The sequence below is a fragment of the Onychomys torridus genome, chromosome 11 (genome assembly GCF_903995425.1).
Source record: "Onychomys torridus chromosome 11, mOncTor1.1, whole genome shotgun sequence".
Taxonomy (NCBI): Eukaryota; Metazoa; Chordata; class Mammalia; order Rodentia; family Cricetidae; genus Onychomys; species Onychomys torridus.
Window position 1 is genome coordinate 3,956,462 of NC_050453.1, and position 23,400 is coordinate 3,979,861.

At 42.5% G+C, this 23,400-nt stretch overlaps 2 protein-coding genes across 3 annotated transcripts in view; one reads left to right on the forward strand and one right to left on the reverse strand.

Annotated features, from left to right (window-relative positions):
- Ints7 (integrator complex subunit 7) overlaps positions 1 to 18,118 on the reverse strand; it is a 59,780-nt gene extending 41,662 nt beyond the window's left edge. The window contains exons 1-4 of the mRNA XM_036202332.1: positions 17,888 to 18,118; positions 10,672 to 10,801; positions 9,838 to 9,984; positions 5,125 to 5,262 (exon numbers count right to left, since the gene is read on the reverse strand). Of these exons, the coding sequence (XP_036058225.1) occupies positions 5,125 to 5,262; positions 9,838 to 9,984; positions 10,672 to 10,801; positions 17,888 to 17,981 (509 nt within the window). The 5' untranslated portion in view covers positions 17,982 to 18,118. The remainder of the gene's footprint in view (positions 1 to 5,124; positions 5,263 to 9,837; positions 9,985 to 10,671; positions 10,802 to 17,887) is intronic.
- A 181-nt stretch (positions 18,119 to 18,299) lies between these two features.
- Dtl (denticleless E3 ubiquitin protein ligase homolog) overlaps positions 18,300 to 23,400 on the forward strand; it is a 35,616-nt gene continuing 30,515 nt past the window's right edge. The window contains exons 1-3 of one of the 2 annotated variants that reach the window (XM_036202719.1): positions 18,300 to 18,489; positions 21,787 to 21,912; positions 22,632 to 22,730. In XM_036202719.1, the coding sequence (XP_036058612.1) occupies positions 18,438 to 18,489; positions 21,787 to 21,912; positions 22,632 to 22,730 (277 nt within the window). In that variant the 5' untranslated portion in view covers positions 18,300 to 18,437. The remainder of the gene's footprint in view (positions 18,490 to 21,786; positions 21,913 to 22,631; positions 22,731 to 23,400) is intronic. The other variant, XM_036202721.1, reaches the window with a different exon arrangement.

Here is a 23,400-nt window from a genome sequence, read left to right on the forward strand (position 1 = left end):
CAGGAATAATGACACTGGGATCATCATCCATCATGTGTGGTGAAATGACACTGAGGAGCAATCCTGAGGAGGGAGCAAGGACCTAGGCAATGGTAGCAGCTACGCCACCAGCCACTGTGTCCCTCGTCACAGCAAACTCACATTAGACAGAGAACACAGGCAGCTGCATACAGTGTTCTTAGCAAAACTGAAAGTAACTTATTGTATTAAATTTCAAAAACATAGAGTGATATACTTCAGACACAGTACTTCAAACACTAACTGTTGGGTTAGGTTATAGATAGTGTTTTCCTAGGACACAAAGTTACTCAAACTTACCTTTTTTGCCAAAGAATTTCCTTGGAAGATGAGTTAAAGTCAGATGGTTACTTTAGGCAAATAACAGAATCCTTTATGTCAATTACAATACTTTAGCTTTCAGCAAAAAACAACTACAGAAAATGTACTTGTCACCATGAACATGAAAGTTTGGTCCTTAAAGTCTTTTCTGATTGACCTGGTGGCATTCTTCTCCAATGCAGTCCATACACAGTGGGACATTTGCAGGATCGGAGTAACACAAGTGCGCCAGTGTTTCCCAACAGACTAACTCACAGGTATTAAACCATCACAAACCTAGGAAGGCTTCATAGACCTCTCCTCTTCCCACTATTATCTGTGGGAGATTGGAATTTCTTTACATACTTTAATCAAAATAGCGTATTTTGACAGATGTTGGTGCAGAATTTGATGAATGAGAATTTAGCCAGTCCTTCAAGACTTTTGTAAAAATGTTAAGGATATTTTTTTTTACAAAATTGTTTTTTTTAAATAAATACTTTCATAAAAATATTTTACATTAACATATTTTGGATCTGTTATTCTTCATATGGATAAACATTTTAAAAATTAGCTCCTTGAATTCTAATAGAGTAAGTATCTGTAAACACATTTTTAAGAGTGTAAAGGTGGCCAGATGTGGCTGAGCACACCTGAAGTCCTAGTAATTGGGACCTGAGGCAGGATGAACCCAAGTTTGAGGTCGGCCTGACCTACATAGTGAGATGCTACCTCAGAGCCCCACACTCCCCAGAAAAGAAAAAGCATAAAGGAGCCTCTTCTTCAGCATTCAGCTTTGGCCATTCGCCATCTCTTCAGAGAGGTCTCAACCAACAGACCTGTTCAAGCGGCCCGCATGGCCACTGCCATAGCACCGGTTAATTTTAATTGTGCCAACAGAGCTTTCATTTTTTTTAATTATATATCTAGATATAGTGGATTGTTGAAACATGGTCCAGGAATGGAGTTGTGTGAGGAGAACTGAGTGCTTATGAGGACACTCAAGAAAGGACAAGGGTTTTGTGACGTTTCTTCAAACCATGGAATTGTTCCTGGACTGTTTTCATGCTCCTCCCAGGTGTGGCAGATAGGAGTTGAGATAACTTCAAATTACTCATTATTGCTTTCTATTGTTATTCAATTAAATGTTTAAACTATCCTTGGTAAGCCTCTATGGAAAAGCATGCTTTTGCCAAGTATGGTTTGCCTTGTGGCTGTGGACAGCTTGAACTCATGGGAACGTTACTCAGGGGACCGCTCTTAACCTCAGGGTATAGACAGAATGTGGGAGCTCTGAGTAACACCGGCCACTGCATGAGACTTAGTCCTACTCCTTTATCGGCTCCCTCTTCCAGGTCCCACCCCTTCTAGAGCAGTGACTACATCAAAACGTTTTATAACACTCCAAACTTTAAAATCTGGTTTAAGCCCTCTGAGCCCAAAAAATGCAGAGTAGGAGCTGCTGACTTTTCTTTTTTGGTCTAATAATAAATTCTCAGTGTCAGTATTGAAACTGCTGAGACTAAAGGAAGTCACCTGATATTCTGGCCTAGCTATACACTCCACCCGTGTCCCTGTCAAATCAGGTCTGACAGCCAGGGTGTCTTGCATCATAGCAGTGGGCTGGTGCCACTGGACAGCTGTCCCTTTCTGATGAGGCCAGGCTCTTTAGCTAATGACTCGAAAGGATACCACTCTGAATATGCTCACCTCAATCCTAAAAGCACCTGGTGCTGGCCAGTTCCTCAGTTCAGAGCCAGGACAAGCTCTTCCACTACACAATCTTAACCCTTTTAGAGCAAGTGAGATGCAGCTACAGCGGCACAGATTAAGTAAGTTCTCCTCCTCCTCCTTTATTCAAGACAGGGTCTCACTCTGTAGCTCTAGATGGCCTGGAACTTGCCATGTAGACTAGGTTGATCCACTTACCTCTGCCTCCTGAGGTCTTGGATTAAAGGTATATACCTCTATGTGCAGCTAATTAAAATATTAAGGTTTCATTTGGCCAGTTACTCTGATTTCAACAAGACCCAGAAATGACACAGCCACCCATGTTGATGGAGATACATGATCTCAAGTCTATTACTTCAAGAAGAGATAAAAACTGATCTAAAAGTACCAGGCTCTCCTGACTCCCCTTGCCTTGGAGGAGGTGGGAATGGGGGATGGGTTGGGAGGGGAGGCTGGGGGGTGGGAGGAGGGAGGAGGGAAGATCTGTGGTTGGTATGTAAAATGATTTAAAATTTCTTAATAAAAAAATTATGTATTTTCTTAATTTATACTCTGATACATAAGTGCTTCAGGCTTTCCTATGAGACTAATCTGGTATTATATAATGCAAACAAGAGTATATAGTATATCTCACTGAGGATAGTGTTATATAGTAGTTTCCTCAAAACTGAAACATTCTGTACTTAAGGCTACCTAAGACTCAGAAAGTAAACAAAACTTAAAAAGCTCAGGAGGTACACAACTGACAAGTATCAGGAAGCTCCTGAAACTCAGAAAATCCATAAGTACGCATCAAGGTTATATAAGCAGAACTTGCTGGATCTCATGCTGGCTCAGGTACAGAATGTTCCAGGGTGCAGCTTTCCTGAATCATCACCCAAGCTGGGGTGGGCTTTTTGGGGGATGCTAGCTGAGTCACCTATGCTCTCTTAAGTAATCCCTCACTCATACTCCTATAGGTAACGCCAATAAACTCCTCTCAATGAAACACTGTTTTGTCTGTCATCAGTGTCCTATCTGGAGCGAAAAAATGTTCACCTAAAAATGATCCTCATATATAAATTTAATCACTAAATTATCTATTTATCCAAATTGAGAGACTGAACTTAGAAAACTGCTTCTGGAGCCACTGGATAGTTCCCCTGGAGGCATTAATCAGATGATAACTGTTCACAGCATAGTCCCTATACAGTACAAATTCTCACTGCATCAGCACTCACTCGGGGTTGGTCAGCAGCCGGGAGTGGCTGCTCTTCCAAAGGAACTGTGTACATGTATGAAGCTGTCCAAGGACAAACTTTAAAAGTACAGATAGGGACAAACCTTTGGTGTATGTCCTGAGTTGTCTACCCATAAAAATAAATGCTTACCATATAAACAACAGTACTGATAAACAACTAGCACCCTTGAAGGTTATCAGTGCACCTTGTTCATATTAGCTAAGTTCTCAGAAATAAATTTCATTGGTCAAGGGACGCACATGTTTATGGCCTTTCACATACATCACCAGAAATGGTCCTCAGAAAACAAAGTTAGTTTTGGTTATTAATCAGGGAATATTTTTTATAGCAAATAAGTCCAAAATGGTAATAATACCATGGTCAATATTCTACTTGTAAATTTATGGGGCTAGCCTGTGCATAGTAACTGACACCTTTAATCCCAGCCCTTGAGAGGCAGAGGCAAGAGGATCTCTGTGAGTTTAAGGCCAGCCTGGTCTACATAGCGAGTTGCTACTATGGTCGGAGCTACATAGAGAGACTCTGTCTCAGAAAACAACAACAAAATTATGAAGCTGGAGAGCTGACTCAGTGGTTAGGAGCACTTACTGCTCTTACAGAAAACTTCAGTTCAGTTCTTGGTACCCACATTGTAAGGTTCACAACCACCTGTGACTTCAACTCCAGGGGATCCAATGCCCTCTTCCTGCCTCCACAGGAATAAAATAATAAATAAGTACTACTGAACTGGGGAGACAGCTCAGCTGGTAACTGTCTAGCTTGAGGATCTGAATCCAACCCCCAAAAGACGTGTTGAAAAACAGCCAGTTATGGCATGTCTACAATCTCAGTACGGAGTGTTGGAACACAGTCCAAGAATAGAGCTGTATGAGGGATTCTGAGTGCTTGTAAGAAAACTCTTAAGGAAACAAGACACGAGCCTTGTGACTCCAGTTTCTTCAAAACACAGAATTGTTCTTAAAATACGTTTTCATGCTCCTCCCAGATGTAGCAGGTATGAGTGAGTATACTTCAGCTGCTGTTATTTATATGCTTCTATAGAAAATCATGTTTTTGAAACATGTGGCTTATCCTTGTGATTGTATACTTTATTCAGGTGACTCTTGTTAAGTCTCAGTGTATAAACTGTCTGATACTCGAATAAAGTTGGCTATTGTATGAGACTTTAAGTCTGCCTCATTTTTAGGCCCTGCTTGCCCAGGTTCACTCCACCAACTAAAACAGTAAATGTCAGGGGAGGCACATAGGTGGATCCTTGGAACATGTTGGCTGGCATGCATGGTAAGTTACAGGTCAGTGACCCTGTCTCAAAACAAAAAGGTAAACACCACCTAAAAACTATAACAAACTTGAGGTTGTCCTCTGGTCTCCACACACATGTACAGGCATGCATGCATGCACCACACACACACACACACACACACACACACACACACACACACACACACACACACTCTGTTCTAAGATAGCAGTGCAGCATAGGACATCCTGAATATGTCAGTCAGTTTTATTCCAAGTTACTCTCCTTGACAAACTGTGCAGAGTCCAAGGCAAAACAGCTGAGCAATAAAATACAATCAGGAGTAGCAATTTTAGATTATGAATGTGTTTGTGCTCTTCAATAGACATCAAAGCTATCAATAGCAGCTTCCCCAAACCAGGCTATGAGGACCTTTTCTTTCTAGGACCAACATTTGTATTTTCTTCCCCTAACAGGTTTTAAGACTTCTTGGAAAATATACCTCCTCATTTACATCTTTCTATAATAGATATTGATTAGTTATTCTTTCAAAAACTCCCCTGGGAGCCAAATTACTAAAAGGCCTAAGCTTACTTCGACTGTGCAGAGAAGTTCGCGGCTGCAAAAACAGCAGCTTCAACTTCTACGTTATCGTGGGAATCCAAACTCTGTCGAATACTGTGATGGGCATTCTTCCTCTCAGGGATGATTGATGCCAGACTTCCCAACATCCTACAGAAACAGAGACACCCAAGATCACAAATATAGTTAAGGAAAAGGAAGCCAAGCTAGATTATTAACTCAGAAAGTGTAGGCCATTCTATAGACTTCAGGTTAAAAATTATTATTTTAGGAATCTAGCAACGACTCAAATCTAAGCACATCTATATGCTAAAGTACATCAAAAACATAAGCTAAATTTCCTTCCCCTCTCCTTCCTTTCTTCCTGGCCCTGGGATTGAACTCAGGGCTTTATACATGCAAGGCAAGTGCTCCACCCCTGAGATACATGCCCTCTTTACCCTGCCTCTAACACATACAAGCTACATTTCAAAAGGATCATTCTGTTTTTTTTTTGGAGCTGAGGATCAAACCCAGGGCCTTGTGCTTGCTAGGCAAGCGCTCTACCATTGAGCTAAATCCCCCAACCCCCAAAGAATCATTCTGAAGTACATCTCAAGTATCAGAGCCCAGAAAAGAACTTTTGAATTATTAAAGCATCCCAAACATCAATTTTTCCAGTGTTACATAAAGAAGTCCACTTTAACAAAGTATTAGGAATACAACATATCTGCTATTAAGCAGAATCACAAAGTACAACAGACATCCCAGATTTTTTATTCCACATCAATAAATACCAGCAAGATGCTTTTTTAATAATCTACCACATCAGTAGAGATTTTTCCAAAGGTGGAGGATGCCCCCTGCAGCCTAAGCCAGTATCTGCAACAGTGAGGAAAGTAAAGTCTAGAAAACACAGGGGCCAGAGACAGTGGGGACCTGTCGCCACAACTGCCAACCTGAATTCAGTCTCTAGGACCCACATGGTAGAAGAGAACTGAATCCTGAAATCTGTCTTTTGTTAGCACAGTAAATAAAAAAATGTAAGCAGGCGGTGGTAAGTGCACACCTTTAATCCCAGCACTCTGGAGGCTGCAGCAGGCAGATCTCTTGAGTTTGAGGCCTGGTCTACAGAGCAAGTTCCAGAACAGTCAGGGCTACTCAGAGAAACCCTGTCTCAAAAAGTCAAAAAACCAAAACCAAATAACCACACAGTACAGAACCTTCTGCAAGGACAGCCTCAGAAAGAACATATTCATTAACATCTATCCTCTGCAGAGTTTGGTTTCTTCCTAACACAATCCTCCTATTAATGCTACTGAAATGCTTTTCTATGAAAAAGTCCCATGAGACCAGGTGAGACGGCACAAGCCTGGCAACCATCGTCAGAACCCATGTAAAGGTGCAACGAGAGCACCTATTTCCTAAGAGTTGTCCTCCGACCTCTACACATGTGTCTGGGCATGTGTAAATGCACACTCACACACAGTACACACACATGCTAATATATATATATTTCCCCCCTCCTTTTTTTTTTTTTAAAAAGAAAATAGTTGGCAGGGCATGGTGGCACATGCCTTTAATCTTAGCATTCTGGAAGCAGAAAGAGGTGGATTTCTATGAGTTCCAGGGCAGCCAAGACTACAGAGTGAGGTCCTGTCAAAAACAAAACAAAAACAATAATTGAAAGTGTATGTGGTGTTATTTATAACAAACAGTGTCATGGCAGTTCATCAGTGTGCTATGACAGGAACAAGTCTCTTTACACCTGAAGCTCTCTCCAGCTAACCAGACCATAGCTCCTGAATTAAGAGTTCAAAACATGGACATAATCTTTTTAAAATTATAAAAATGACCTTTTTTATCTAAAAATGGTTTATTTCATTTATTTATCTGGTATGTTGTGTGTGCCACAGCACATATATGGAGGCCAGAGGGCAAACTCTCAAATCTTCCACCATGTGGGTTCCTGAGATTGAACTCAGGTCATCAGGCTTGGCAGCAAGCACCTTTACCTACTGAGCCATCTTGCTGGACCTAGTTTTTCCTTTTTAAAAGCAACATTTTGGGAACCTGGTCATACAAACTGAAAGACTATGTACAGCAGTGCACTGTTGTAAGCAGTTGCAGCCTAGTTAACTGGTTCCCACTGCCAACAAACGGGTGGATTTCAGAGCTGTATCGTCAAAGCAAAGTATCTCATTCTCAAGCATATAACATTTGATTTATACGTAAAGAAAAAAGTAATGCCAAAATATAAACTAATAAACACAAAAATGAAAATTATTCTGCTCCTAGCTTTTGGGATCTGAAAGAGGTCTTTATTTTCTATGTGGTATGTAAAATAGTCATACAAAAGGTACCTGCGGGAACCTTCCCTTTGCTACTCTTCAAATGGTGGAGGGCTACTATAAAACTGAAGCTCCAATTTCTTTTCCTTAAAACGTGTTTCAACTGTTACTCGTGAAGATTACAAGGCGATATTTTGTCTTTAAAATATATTTCTTTTGTTGTTTACTAGAAACTGCCAATTTTATTGGTAGCAATAGTTCTTGTGGGCCCAACTGCCAGAACTCTGTGAAGGACAGGCTACACATGGAGTGGGACGCTCAAGTATGAAATAAACCTTGTCAAGTATTCAAACTACCTCCAAAAAATTCACTTTTAAATTCTATTATTCTTCTTCATTGCTTCTGATAAAAACTAAAATAATGCATACTTGTGGGAACAATTCAACATCACATCTCTCCAGTCCCTGACTCAGTGATCCCTCCCCAAATAATCACTGTTGACAGTGTTCCTGGAGATCTTTTCTGAACCTGTAGGCGATGTACTCACTGACAAGAAGGAGCAAAAGTAGATCCCATCCCTTGCTGCTCTTGAAAAGATCCTGGGTTCAGTTCCCACAGAGCAGCTCACAATGCGTGTAACACCAGTTATAGGAGATTGGACACTCCCTGCCAACCCCAAGGGTACCAGGCATGCATGTGGTGCATAGACATTTACACAGGCACTCACACATACACACACACACACACACACACACACACACACACAAATCTCAGAATCCTTTTAACACTATATCCCTATCTGTGTTAGTATAAACATTTTACCCAATATTCTATCAGTTGAGATACAATCTTCCTCAACTTTTTATTTTACAGAAATAATATGACAATCATTCATATACAGTCACACAGCAACTTTTTTTCTTTTTGGATAGATGGCCTGGAGCTTGCTATGTAGCCATGGCTGGCTTCAAACTCAGAGATCCTCCTGCCTCTGCCTCCCCAGTGCTGAGACTAGGTGTCTTAATTTTAAGTTTCCCATTGGCTATAGTCTCCAGTCCCCCAGCTCTTTTCTGTTTGTGGTGTTGGGAATTTAACCTAGTGCCTCAAGTATGCTAGGCTGGACAGTTTTTGGTTTTGTTTGTTCGTTCATTTTTTAGAGACAGGATTTCTTTGTGTAGTTTTGGTGCCTGTCCTGGATCTCACTCTGTAGACCAGGCTGGCCTCGAACTCACAGAGATCAGTCTGGCTCTGACTCCCAAGTGCCGGGATTAAAGGCGTGAGCCACCGCCACCACTGCTCGGCTGTTTTTGTTTTTTTGAGACACAGTTTCTCTTTGAAGCTGGCTGTCTTAGAACTAGCTCTGTAGACCAGGCTGGCCTTGAACTCACATAGATCCCCGTCTCTACCTCCCAAGTACTAGACTTAAAGGTATGCACCACCGCCCAGCAAGCTGGATAGTTTCTTAAAGGTAACACTCAATAACATTTTTTGGTCTCATATAGCTCAGGTTGGTCTTAAACTTACTGTGTAGCCAAAATGACCCTGAACCTCCTGCCTCAACTTCCTAAGTGCTGGGATTACAGCTGTGTACCACCATGCCCAGTTTCATGGAATTTCCTGAAGCTGGGAATTGAACCCAGGGCTTCAGCAGTGAGCCCAGGTAAGTGAGCACTTTTACCAAGTCAGCTGCATCCCAGCCCCAGAACCAGCTTCAAAACACATGATGTTAATCAAAAGGCAGAAGAATGACAAAGCAACTAATTCTGGATGAGAAAGTACCAATGTTTGACCCAGAAAAGAGTAGTGACCTCCTGGTTAAAAAGAGAATGGGCACGCACGCCTGTAATCCCAGCACTCGGGAGGCAGAGGCAGGCGGATTTTTGTGAGTTCAAGCCCAGCCTGGTCTACCAAGTGAGATCCAGGAAAGGCGCAAAGCTACACAGAGAAACCCTGTCTTGAAAAAACAAAAACAAAAACAAAAACAAAAAAAAAACAAAAAAAAAAGAGTATGGGCAGGGAAAGCTGGAAAGGACACCGATAATTTAATTAACCGAGTTTCAAAACCTGCCCCCAATTATACATGTGATTAAACAAGCAGAACTGAAAGAGAGTGAAGACAGGCATGGTGTAGCACAGAGATGGAATCCAAGCTCCTTGGAAGGCTAACATAGGAAGGTCCCAAGTTCAAGGCCTGCCTGGGGAACTTCAAAAGTTCAAAAGAGCAAGGTGATGCTGTGCTGAAATCCACCTAGTTCTTGGATCGGAGTGCCTACACAGTGGGATGTTTGAAACACAAGCAAGGCAATTTACAACCAGAAAGCATTACAGATGCTAACCTGGATTTACACACAATGATGGTTACCATATTTTGTGTAGTCTTAGTGAAACACAAGTCCTTTTAGGTACATAACGACAGCTTAACTAGTCTGTACTGAATCACACAGAGACACAGTACCGGAGAGTGATAGCTCTTGCCACAGGATCATTACTGTGAATCACCGAGAAAACCCTCTTCACAAATTCATCCACATTTAGAATCTTCTCCAGGTGCTTTTCACTTTGCTGGGTCACTTTGAGAACACAGAGCCTCAGGAAGTTGTTTCTAGAAAAAGTGGGGAAAGAGATTAGCTCACTCCAGGAGAGGCACCTGTACCGGTTAGAGCAGTGCCAACGGCAACTGCTTCCCATGCCACCACGATCTGTCTCACCACGAAGAGTCACTAAGCCATACGTGGTGGGTCCCAACCCAAAGCAGCTGCAATACCTGTGGCCCAGTCACACCATGGCCACGCCCAGGGTGACCTCCCTCCCCTCCCAGTACCCATCACTGCTTTCCTCCCTCAGGTCTGACCTGACGGGTATGTGGAAGGGCACAGGAATGAATGGAGACCAGGAGGGGTGAGAGTGGGACAGAAATGAGGAAACGGGCATTTACCTATTCAGTGCCTACATGCTTCAAACACTGCACACACATGCATTTCATGGTGCAAATCACTAAATGAAATCAGGAATTTCTTAAACCAATCTGTACAGACAACTACAGATTCTGATAAAATACACACACAGTAATAGAATAAGGTTGTTCTGATTTAATTTATCTTGTTCCCTAAAGAACAATTAATTACTCTCTGAACCTTACTTTTCATTTTTGCTGAACGTCATTCAATCTCATACCAAAGTGTGGTGCAATGTAATGTGCATCCACCTGAGTGCCAACCAGTCCTAACAGCCAGAAGAAAAGACAGTCCTAAGCATGCAGTTAGCACGTTGAGGCATTACAAAGACTTACCCAACTCTGAAAACATCAGCTAACTTTAGGAATGCTGAATTGATGAGAATGGGGAAGGGGTACTTCTGGAAAAGCCTAGGGAAGCGGACAACTGCCTCACACTGCTCCCCGAGTTTGCCAGACCTCAGGCCTGTTGGAGAAGCACAGGAGGAACTCATTACAAACCTGGAGCTCCAGGCAGAAACACCAAACACTGACTTGGACAGTTCCAGGAGAACAGCCATTCAATAATTAAGAGAAGCACTTCTGTGACTCCTGTTCAAAACTGAAAATGGAAGACTGGGCACGATGACACATACCTATAACCCCAATGCTCAGAAGGCTGAGGCAGAAAGATTACAGTTCAAACAAAATAAAATAGTTAACAATCAAAGCAAATAAAAATGGCATATAAAGGTGATTTGGAGGCTGGGCATGGTGGCACATAGCTACATCACGAAGGCAAAGGAGAATCAGACTCAGTTTAAGGCCATCCTTAGCTACTTAGCAAGTTTGAGGCCAGCCTGGGCTACCTAAGACATTTTAAAAAAAGCAAAACACAAGCAAATGCTATAATATAAAGTACCCCCAAAGCAAAACAAAATGCCCCCAAGCTAAAAAATACTTTAATAATTTCACAAACTAACATTCTCTTTTTAATTTCACGTGTACATGTGAGCCAAGTACATGTGCGTGGCTGCAGAGGCCAGAAGATGATGTTGGATCCTGGAGCTGGAAATACAGGTGGTTTCAAGACTCCCAACCTGGGTCCTCTGAAAGAGTAGCAAGTGCTTAACTGCTGAGCCATCTCTTGAACTGATTCTCTTAGACACACAACCATGAAAAAGAAATATTTTTAAAATGTTTTAAGTCGATCAAGACTATTCAGGAATATAGAATATCAGTGAATTTAAAAGGACTGCAGTCAGATAGGCTTGGTAGTATAAGCCTATAGTCCTAGATACCCAGGCTGAGGCCAGAAGATGACAGTTAAAGGCTGAGAAAAAGATCATATGCAAGGCCATCTGAAGCAACTTAGTAAAACTCTGCCTCAAAAAGGGGGGTGGGGGCTGGAGAGATGGCTCAGAGGTTTTAAGAGCACTGACTGTTCTTCCAGAGGTCCTGAGTTCAATTCCCAGTACCCACGTGGTGGCTTACAGCCATCTACAGTGAAAACTTCTGGCGTACAAGGTTACATGGAGGCAGAATGTTGTATACATAATAAATAAATAAATCTTAAAAAGAAAGAAAAAAGAAAAAAAAGGGGGGAGGGGTGGAGGACTGAGCCCATAGTTCAAAGGTAGAGCACCTGCCGGGCACTCTTAAAGCCCTGAGTTCAATCCTTGGTACTAAAAAATAAAATAAAATAAAATACAACAAGCAAGCAAAACACACACACAATTTATGCTCTCTATCACAATGGAATTGAATTAACAATCAGAAAGAGAACAGTATCTAGAAATTTTCTAAGTATTTGGTAATCAAACAATGTACTGCTAAGTAACCCAAAGGGGAAGAACAACTCAGAAGGAGAAAAGGAAAATTTATTTTCAACTGAATGAAAATCAATAATTTGTGGGTCATGGCTAATGTAGTATTTCAAGGAACAACTACAATATTATATACTCATATTAGGAAAGAAGAGATTCCAATCAATACTCTATAATGTAACAAATACACCAACATAGCTGTGGTGGTCTGAATAAGAATGACCCTCATAAAGTCTTATGTTTGAATACTTGGTCCCCAGTTAGTGGAGCTGTTTGGGAAGGTTTAGGAGGTGTGGCCTTGTTGAAAGAAGTAGGCTCTGAGGTTTGAAAAGCCCACACAAGTCCAGTCTTTCCCTCTGCCTGCTGCCTGTGGATCAGGATATAAAGCTCTCAGCTACTGCTCCAGCACCACCCATACCTGTCTGCTCCCTGCCATGATGATAATAACCTAACCCTCTAAAACTATAGTCAAGCCCCCAGTTAAATGCTTTCTTTTATAAGAGTTACCTTGGTTACAGTGTCTCTTCACAGCAATAGAACAGCGACTAAACACAATGTGGAAAGAACAACTGTTTTAAAATTCTGAAAAGACTAAAAATTCCTAAGGGGGAAAAATGAATCTTGAGTTTAGCCTCCACTAACAAAAAAACAAAAATTTAAAACAAAACAAAACAAACAAACAAACAAAAAACTGATGCTAAACAAACCTAAAACATAAGACCTAAATGTAAGAGCTATAATTATTACCTTTTTTAAAGTTTATTTATCTGCATTTTGTGTATATGGGTGGTTTGCCATTATGTATGTTTATGTACTTTGTGTTTACAGTGCCTGAAGAGGCCACAAGAAGGCATCACTTGATACTCAACTTTGTAAGCTACCATGTAGGTGCTGGGAACTGAACCAGGGTCTTCCGAAAGAGCAGCCAGTGCTCTTAACCCCTGAGCCCCATAAATGTTTTCAAAACAACATAAATGTCAAATAGCACATGCTGGAATTTCTTAGCTGAATCAGCAAAAGCTACCTGGCTGATTATGCAGTTAATCTCTTAAACATTTTTAAGACTAAACTTCTTAGTTTTTGATTGTTGAGGCACAGTCTTGCTTTTCAACCCTGGCTGTCCTAGCACTCATAACTATGCAGACCTGGCTGGCCTGGAACTCACTAGGGATGATGTTAAACTGTGAGTGACTATCCTACTCTACCTTCCCAGACCTGGGGTTAGAGTATGTAACCACACCTGGCATTTAAGACTACCAAACTACTACTACTTTTTTTTTTTCTTTTTTCTTTCTTTTTTTAAAAGTTTTTTCGAGACAGGCTTTCTCTGTGTAGTTTTGGTGCCTGTCCTGGATCTCCCTCTGTAGACAAGGCTGGCTTTGAACTCACAGAGATCCACCTGTCTCTGCCTCCCAAGTGCCAGGATTAAAGGCGTGCACTACCACTGCCCAGCTTGACTACCAAATTCTAAAAATACCTAACACCACACTGTCAAACTGACTGGATGAGGACACCTGCTGTTGCTAAGAAACAAGAGATGCTACAGTGAGTTATGTCACTTAGGACCAATGCAGCTGGCACTGCTATAGCCACAAGAACTGTGAGCATTCCTGAGCTTTCTCTTTGCATCTCCAGCTGCTAGAGTCATGTGTCTGCTCAGCAGGCCTGAGAAGTCAGATGCTACTCCTGAAACACAAGCTAGAAGTCTTTGTTTCCACCTTTATAAAAAGAGGTTCATACGGCCTTCAAGCATATGAAAAAACGTTCATGAGATACTGAGTAACCACTAATACAACTAGCATTCACTAAAAATACCACTGATAGAGCATTACCATGTAAGAACACTTTAGAAAATCATTGTGTACATTTTCTTTAGCTGAGATGAACATAATTCAAAACGGAACCATTAACACGTTGACATTTCACATTTTATATATTCTTTTGTTTTGTTTTTTCAAGACAGGGTTTTCCTGTGTACTATCCCTCATTGTTCTGGAACTCACTTTACAAACCAGGCTGGCCTCAAACTCACTGAAATATGCCTGCCTCTGTCTCCTGAGTGCTGGGATTAAAGGTATGTGCCACCACTGCCCTGCATATATTCATTTTTTTAAGGTGCTTATGTTGTTGTAACAGGGAATAAAAATACAAACCCAAGTATCACCACCCAGAGCTAGGATACACTGCAATGGCAGAGCAGCAGCAGCAGCACATCAGGAATAAGACCTCAGCATTACAAAGAAATAAACCAAGTACAACCACACAACAGAAGACAACCCACAATCCACAGCCTAATAAATGGACAACAAAGGCACTTCATAGTTAGAAACCAGAAATAGAAATGGCAGTTAACTTATAATTACTGAGTACCCTTTCCCAAAACTTCAGAAACCATTGCAAAATGAACATGCTGACATATAATAATGCAGTCTATATGTGTGAAAATACTGGTTTAGAACAAATAAGAACTTTTGAGACTAAACAGATCACAGTCATATAAGCCTGTGAACCTGTGGTTTCAGTAAGTGCTGAAAAGGGGCCTTGGATTTCTCATTAGTTTATGTGATTTAGTCCATCAGAGGGTCACAAACCAGACTGCACAATCAGTGCTTCCTAATTCAGCTTCATCATGGTGAACTAGTTGCTGAACCTAGCCTTTGTCCCAGTTCTACATAACTTTAAAGATTCACTTGTCAATGCTGGTAGACTAAATTTAGTCTGGTAGTAAGCATTCTCAAGAAAAACAATCTAAATCTGTCTCCTATCTATGCTCCAGCCTTGACAGAGTTTCTCTGTGTAACAACTCTAGCTGTCTTGGAACACATTTGTAGATCAGGCTGGCCTTGAACTCACAGAGATCTTCCTGCCTCTGCCTGTGTTGGGATTAAAGGCGTGCTCTACCACCCCCTGCTGTTCACCTGACTACTGTAAACCCACTGATTATGACATGGAGTCAGTCACCTGGCACACACTCAGTGGCTGAAGCCATTCTCTCAGGACTATGGAGTTACATTCTCGATTACCCTAACACCGACTACATGCGTGCCAACATGGGCAGTACGACAGAAATCTTTTCCACAGGGAGCATGTGTGGAACTGGGTGGAGAGTAACATCCTAGGGGAATCCCAGTGAGTGGATTCTGTCCTGACCCTTACCCAGTCTCAGTTCAGCTAGCACTCCATCAGGACTTTCACACAGAATGAGGTCCACCAGACTCCAGAAGGAAATCCATCCTCTACAACCCCTCTTCCATGCATGTGCAGCAAGAAAGGGAATGAGTCACCACTCCCTTCCCCACCGTCACAGGCTGGGTGACATCTTTTAACCATTCTCTCTGTGCCAAAGAGATCTTGCTTGTTTTCATCTGGACAACTTCCAATCAGCTGAGGGAACAATCCTTGGATTGATAAGAATCTACATTAGGAAAAGCTACACTTTTTTGAGTAGCATGAAAGACTTTGCCTTTAGCAATGGCCCCTCCCTCTGCCCGAAAGTACCCATCCGTGTCACATTGCTCTGTTCCTGATACATGCTTGTCTGTAAAACATGCACCATTTACTTCTTACACAGTATGTATTTTATTTCAACTCTTCTTATAAAAAAGGTTGTATTAATTTTTTCCCTATAACTTCAAACTTTTCTTTAAGATTTTTACTTTTTAAATTATTTATTTATTTATTTATGGAGCTGAGGATTGAATTCAGGGCCTTGCGCTTGCTAGGCAAGCACTCTACCACTGAGCTAAATTTCTCAACCCCTAAGATATTTATTTTTAATTATGTGTATGTCAGGGGCAGGGGAAGGTACATGAGCATCAGATTCCCTGGAGTTGTGAGGTTTGTGGTATGAGTGCTGAGAACAGAACTCTGGTCCCCTGCAAAAGCAATGTGGCCTCTTAAAGGCCAAGTCATCCCTACAGCACCAATCTTTCTAAAAATGTAAATCTTATTTTATTATTATTGTGTGCATGTGTGCACATGTGCATGTGTGTGAACGCAGGCAGAGGAGGACCACAGAGAAGACAACTTGCAGGAGTCAGTCTCCTCTTCCACAGTGGGTTCCAAGGATCAGCCAGGTGGTCAGGCTCGCAGAGCAAACTGTCTCACCGGCCCACAACTGCATACTTTTCAGAGGTAACTCTAGATATCTTTTTTCCGTGCCTCATATCCTGACCCCTGTTCTACATTATCTACTCTTAGCATGAGACAAGATCAGGTACACTGGAGGGATAGAAAATAGCTTTGAGAAGGAAATTATTATACAATATTTAAAGAATAAAGTTCCTATTATAACTTTACATTTTAGAGGCGAAAAGACCTATAGCTTTGTTAAGAGTGAAAACCAAAAAACCAGCTCAACATCAATTTTTGTTTGAAGAGTATGTACATCCAATTAGGATGTTGTGACTTTTTTGAATATCAAAAGAAAGTAAAGGCTTTCTTTACGAATCTAAGAATGATGCTGGGTGTGGTGGCTGGTGCATATGCCTTTAGTCCCAGCACTTGGGAGGCAGAGGCAGAGGCAAGCAGATTTCTGTGAGTTCAAGGTCAGCCTGGTCTACAAAGTGAGTTCCAGGACAGCCAGGGCTATTACACAGAGAAACTGACTCTGAGAATGGGCCAGGGATGTGGCTCAATTGGTAAAGTGCTTGGCACTGACTAAACCAGGTGTGCTGGTGAACACCTATAATCTAGGAATTGGGAAGCTGAGGAAAGAGAATCAAAAGTTGAAGGTTATCCTTGGCTATACAGAGTTACAGGCCAATCTGGACTTCATGAGAGCCTGTTGTAAAATGTGAGAAACTCTTACCTATAGCAGCCCCATACAAGCATAACTATTTTTTCCAAGTCCCTAAAGGTTCCACAGGCATGTTCAAGTCACAGAGCTGTAAAGGGGTAAAGGTGGACTTGAGGGCAGATCTTTAAAGAGTTATCTAGTCCGGTCCTCCACAGGTTATACACTGGCTACAGGTAGGCCCCTTAATACACATCAGCTGTAAAAACCTTTCAAGTACACCAAAACACAGGCTTCACATTAACACTTGAGTTCTTTATGGATAACTATCTGCTCCTGCCTCCCTTATCCACGTCTAGAAACAAAGGCGTACCTCTTTAGCATTTAATAAATGCATCTTTTGCATACCACTGTCATTTAATATTTGCAACACTGCTGGCAACTCAGACTTACTGCGTTCACCGTGCAGACAAATCGAGGCTAGTCGCTTTCATAATCACATTAGCAGAATTGGAATTTAACTCCTAGCCCCCAAGATTCTTCTCCTAGCTACCTGCACTAGAAAAGGTAACTCGTGGAACTTGTCTGTGGAGAAGGAGCGCACCCAGTTACGCTTTTCAGACGTTCTCAGCCATATGGAACCTGTTTTGAACTCGCAGTTAGCAGTCACACAGAACACATCGCTGTGAAATGCTCACGAAGTCTTTTGGCTCTCTTGATGAAGACCTCATCTCCACTGAACGTTTTCAAAGATAATCTCAAAATTCATTACTTTTAGAAAGGATCTCATTTACTGTTTGGGAAATAGGGAGACTGTGCCCCCAGGTGGTCAAAAGCGTCCTTGCTAGCACCGGCCTGGGGTACGGCTGTGCAAGGCCAATCCAGCAGTCTTCCAGGCGCTGAAGCGCTTCCCGCCCCGCACGTCGGCGCATGCGCCTTCTGGCCTCTCCGGCTGCCGCCACAGGGTGGCGCCACTCCCCCCCCCAGACGCTTCGCCCGCGCCTTCCAATACCTTTGTCCAGTTCCATAAGAGCAGAGTTAGCGTCCAGCTCCTGTTCGCCATAGCCGGCGTCGGCCAGAAAAGACTTGGTTGAGTTTGACGCCATGGCCGGAACAGTTACCCGACTCGCCTAGTCACAAAGATTGCAAACTCTTCTCCAGCACCGCCATCTTCTCCCGCCGCGGTCTCGCGGATTTTTCCCTCCGCGCGCTGTCAGGCAGTGTACGCATGCGCCCCGATCGCCCCGCCGTTCGCCGGCGCCTCTGTGGGCCCCCCGCGCAGGCGCTCAGGGAGCTCCCGAACCCTGAGTTCCCGCGGCCAAGCACGAAGGGGGCGTGGCTTCGGAGGGGGAGGTGCCTCCGAGGCTCCAGGACGGGGCGACGAGAGCCAATCAGAGGGCGTGACGTCAGTTTGGCGCGGAGTTTGGCGGCCGGGGCTTACAGTGGCGGGAGTCGGAGGCAAACGCGGGTCGCGTTGTGGAGGGTGCAAACGGCGGCTCGCGTGGAACTTGGGGGCCATCTTCTCGGCGTTTCCCTCCGCGGAGCCTTGTCCCCAGGCCCAGATGCTCTTCAACTCGGTGCTCCGCCAGCCCCAGCTCGGCGTCCTGCGGAACGGTGAGTAACGGCCCTAACGGCCGCTCGCCGCGGCGGGAACCACCTCCCCCCGGCGCTCCGCCTTGGCTCGCCGCCGACTCCGGGCCTCGAGGGCTCCCGCGGCCAGAGTGAATCCGGGCGAGCGAGGACCGCCGAGGACGAGCGTGCTCTGCTTCCCTCCGCACGCGCCTCGCCGGAGTCGGGCGTCTTGGAGCCGCAGCGCGGGCCGGAGTCAGGACGTTGGGCTCACTGGCCTCCAGGCCCCTGGCTGCTTACGTCAGTGTCGCGCGTTAACTGGAGGGAGCGTGCCTGCCTGTGTGAGTTGGGGTGGGGGGCGCTCCCTGCAAGAGTCGTTCCGCACCAGGGCGCGTGGCCCGCAGCGGAGGAACTCAGGCCGGCGGAGAAGACCGACCTCTGCTCCTCCGGCGCCGAAGCCCCCTCCCCCATCTCCGCGGGGTCGGGAAAGTTCGAAATTACAGACGAAAAGATGCCCAAGGCCACACCCCCGAGGTGACCGCGGGGCACTGTTGACTGAAGGGTGTTGTTCCAGATGGTTTTTGATGCCCGAGGTATATCCAGGAATGGGATTGAATTTTTTTTTTTTTTTTCACTTCACGGTGGAATTCGGCCATATTCTCGTGTTACCATATAGAAAGTCAGCTCATTTCCTACTTCTTAAGGCAGTCTTACAGAACATTAGCAATCAGAGGCGCGATTAAGTGTATGTGTCGGTGAATAAATCTTTGAAGAATAGGCCTAAGAAAACACTGTTGAGAAGATGAAAAGGTCCTTAACATCCTGCTCCCATCCAAATCTTTGTATTCATACTTCTTCCTTGGACACTGCCTCTTCCTAGAACTCTACTCGCGTTCTTCCCGTGTTGGGAATGGCCGTCCCACACAATGGTTGTGAGCTATCTTTAGAGTTATAACGCCTGAGTTTCCATTCCATCTCCTTTTTATGTGGCCAAGGAAGGCCATTCAAACTTTGTCCGCTTTTCAGCCTAGCCTCTCTGGTGTTTACAGACACTCATCAGTGATAGGCGCTAGGATTCATGTACTGTTACTCATGAAATCAGTGCATCTCCTTCCCCTCCAGTGTTGCTGTGCCACACCCCCCAATCTCCTCCTCCTCCTCCTCCTCCTCCACCACCACCACCACCACCACCACCACCACCTCTCTCCCATCAGTAAACAGATTTTACTGCTACCTACACTCTTCCATTCCCTATATTTTAGATAGATCTCTGTGAAAGCTGTGTGGGTTGATCTTCACTCAGACAGACATGCAAGCATCTTAAATTCTAATGACCCATACTGAGTTGGCTTTTGCCCAAAACCTGTTACCTACTTTGGGAAGTGATATTTTAAACTGGTATCCCCAGCCAAAGCCTAAAAGACTCCATTTTCCTCATTATATATTGAAAACGTTCCCTTAAGCTTGCTTGAAACTATTTCTTTCATCCCCACTGATTCAGCCTCTTTACCACGTAATGAATCTGTTCCATTTTCACCATTTTGTTTCCCTAGACTGGACCCTGATACTTTACTCTCTGGATTATAACAAGCCTCCAAAAAGTGCTTTCAGTTCCTTTCTCCATTGATGTCTGTAAAATGGAAATATGATTGCTCTTTTGTGTACTTTAAATCAGTATTTAAAGGTTTTTAGTATAATCTTAAACACGAAAAAAAATGTCATTTCTAGCCTTATGAATGTTAGCATCTTGAGATTTAAAGTACTCTTAACCTTTAACTGCATCTGACACTATAAACACTATAGCAACTTGGTCAGGTCATATTATTATCTATTAAATGAGAGCAAACTCTTAACTATTTGGTTGCATTTTCTGCTGAATGTATTTCTATCTTTTCTCCCAAATTTATCCTATTGTAATTTAATGTATCCTTGAAAAGTTTTTATCACCCTATCATGCTCCCATCAAAAGACATATAAAGTGCTGTTTTTTGTGGTTTCAATACTCATGAATCCTGAAAGTTTCCCTTGGCATGAATTATCACCTTTTGTTTGTTTGTTTGTTTGTTTGTTTTTGTTTTTCGAGACGGAGTTTCTGTAGCTTTGGAGCCTGTCTTGGACTAGCTCTGTAGATCAGGCTGGCCTCAAACTCACAGAGATCCACCTGTCTCTGCCTCCCGAGTGCTGGGATTACAGGCGTGCTCCACCACTGCCCAGCACCATAAATTTTAATAGTGGACAGTTGTTAGAAACTAACTTTTTATGATTAAAGCAAAGAACAAAATTTTATTGAAAAATGCATCTTTTAAAGAAATGAATATAGGTATCTGGTGCCTTATGATTTCAGTTGTCTCATAATTAAGACCTCACTAATTTTTAATTTTTATTTAAAAATATGTAATGAACACCTAGAAGTTTATCTTACGACAATGTAAGGTGTAAGATTCGGATGTGAGAATATCTTCTTTTTATGAAAGTTGAAGGAAGTGACAAGTAATAGGAAAGGAAGTCCCTCAACCTTCTCAGACAGCAGCTTTGGAAATAATGCCGTGTGGAAATTGTTGAATGTCAAGGTGTTGATCCTCAGAAAACAAAAAGCCTTATTTTTTTGTGAGGATAGACTGTTAACTTCCTATTGAGGAAAGAACAGACTCTTCCAGATGTGTGTTGGAGGCTGGGGAACACTACAGGTTCATAGTCTAGCACAGTCAAGATCAAAAGTGTGTTGTGGGGAGGAGCTGCAGAAGTAATGAAGTCACTCAGTCAGTCACTTTAAATACTGCTTATCAGTTTGCATATTAGTGCAGGTAAAGAGGTAGAAGTGAGGAGTTAGCTTAATTGTGAAATTGTCCAGAACATATTGTGTCTTCTGTTTGACTTACTGGATTCTCCTTTGAATGTGTGTGTTGTAGCCATTAGACTTAAAAATCCTGTACCACACGTGTACATTTACATTTCTTTAGATTCACAGATAATTTACAATGATATTTGATGTTAAAATTATGGAGTGATTATTAAATCTAGTTTGAGTTCCTTTTCTCCTTTCTGCTCATTCTTTCTCAAACTAGATTTGACTGAGGTTCTGCTGGGCTAAAATGTCTTCTCTGTCAGAGGGGTTCTCCTATCACTTTTATCACTTCATTCTACTTTGCAAAAGGAAGGCATTCTCATGTCCCCATCTTACACCTTGCGTGTCTCAAGATTTACTTTGGAGGCAGAAACAGGATCATTGCAACCTCTATGCCTCAAGACAAGTAACAAAACTAAAGATACTTATCTCCAGACTTGTGAGAAATGCTAAAACATGTTTACATTTTAATTCTTAAAGGAATTGTCTTGTTTTAGGATGGTCTTCATATTACCCTCTACAATCCCTTCTAAGTGGTTATCAGTGCAGCTGTAATGATGAGCACACATCTTACGGAGAAACAGGAGTCCCTGTTCCTCCATTTGGATGCACTTTCTGTACAGGTAAGAGAACAACTACACTTCCTTAAATTAGTAATTTAGGTAGATGTTAAAATTATTCTAATTGAGCTGGGCAGTGGTGGTGCACACCTATAATCCCAGCCCTTGGTAGGCAGAGGCAGGTGGATCTCTGTGAGTTTGAGGCCAGCCTAGTCTACAGAGCTCATCCAGGACGGGCTCCAAAGCTACAGAGAAACCCTGTCTCGAAAAACAAACAAACAAAAAAAATTATTCTAATTGTTCTCCTGTGATTTATAAGGTAAATGTTTTTAAAATGAAGGGTTGGGTTTTTTTTTTTTTTCAGTCATTTAAAAAATGTGAACAGAAATAGGTCTTATCTCCAGTCTTATAGTTAATAAAAGAAAGGTTATAAAAAGGAAACTTAAAACCAACAAGCTTGATCTGCTAGTGTTCTGTGTCTTGCTCTTCTGATTTAGCCCTTCTTAAGTCAGAATATCTGAAGATAATTTTGATGGTTTTGAGTCTGTGTGTGTGTGTGTGTGTGTGTGTTTGTATGTCTGCATGTGTATCTGTGCAGCACAAAGGCCAGAAGAAGGCCTTGGATCCCTGGGAATTGGAGTTAGAGACAGTTAGTTGTTAACCTGTCATGTGGATATGCCCAGTTCTCTGACCTCTGAGCCATCTCTCCATCGTTGTTTTGAGTCATTTAATACCTTTGTACTCATTTGGAAACTTGTTGTATGTTCTTTGTTTCTATTCAGCTCCCGGTATGGAGCATATTTTAGCTGTTGCCAATGAAGAAGGGTTCGTCAGGTTATATAACACAGAATCACAAAGTAGCAAAAAGACATGCTTCAAGGGTAAGTCTATAATTTTTAACATTTTTAATTCATAAAGCCTTTGGTAAATTACTATTTAATACAGATGTACTGAACATAGGACACAGTACTAAGATGATAACCCAGCTCAGGTGGAATCGTGTATATAATAAGAATAAGAACAGTAAGCAATAAGCTCCTCTGCAGACATAGGGGTCAAAGCATGCAGGACCTTGAATGTCAGACTAAAGTCATTTCCTTGCTAGACTTGAAGGTTTTAGACCTAGAGAATGTTTTAAGAAGATTTATTTATTTCAGGAAGGGGGACTTTGGGGAAATGCATATACATGTATACATGCGTGTAGAGGCCAGAGGTTGGTGTTATGTGTTTTCCTTATCATGCTCTGCCTTACTTTGTGAGACAAGGTGTCATTGAACTTGGAGCTCATTAATTAGACTTGCATCTGGTATTTATTTGGGGGTTGGGATCTGAACTCAGATCCTCTTGCTTGTGCATCAAGTACTTTACCCACTGAGCCATCTCCCCAGCCCTCAATTAGCTTTAGATGTTAGCTCTCACATGTGTCATGGAAATGTGTGATATCTATGACTCCATGATGCTCTTAGGGCAGTACTAGCCACCATCTTATAATTTAAACTTCTGCTGGTATGACTGTCACAGAACACAGTCTGGATATGTAACACTTGGCAT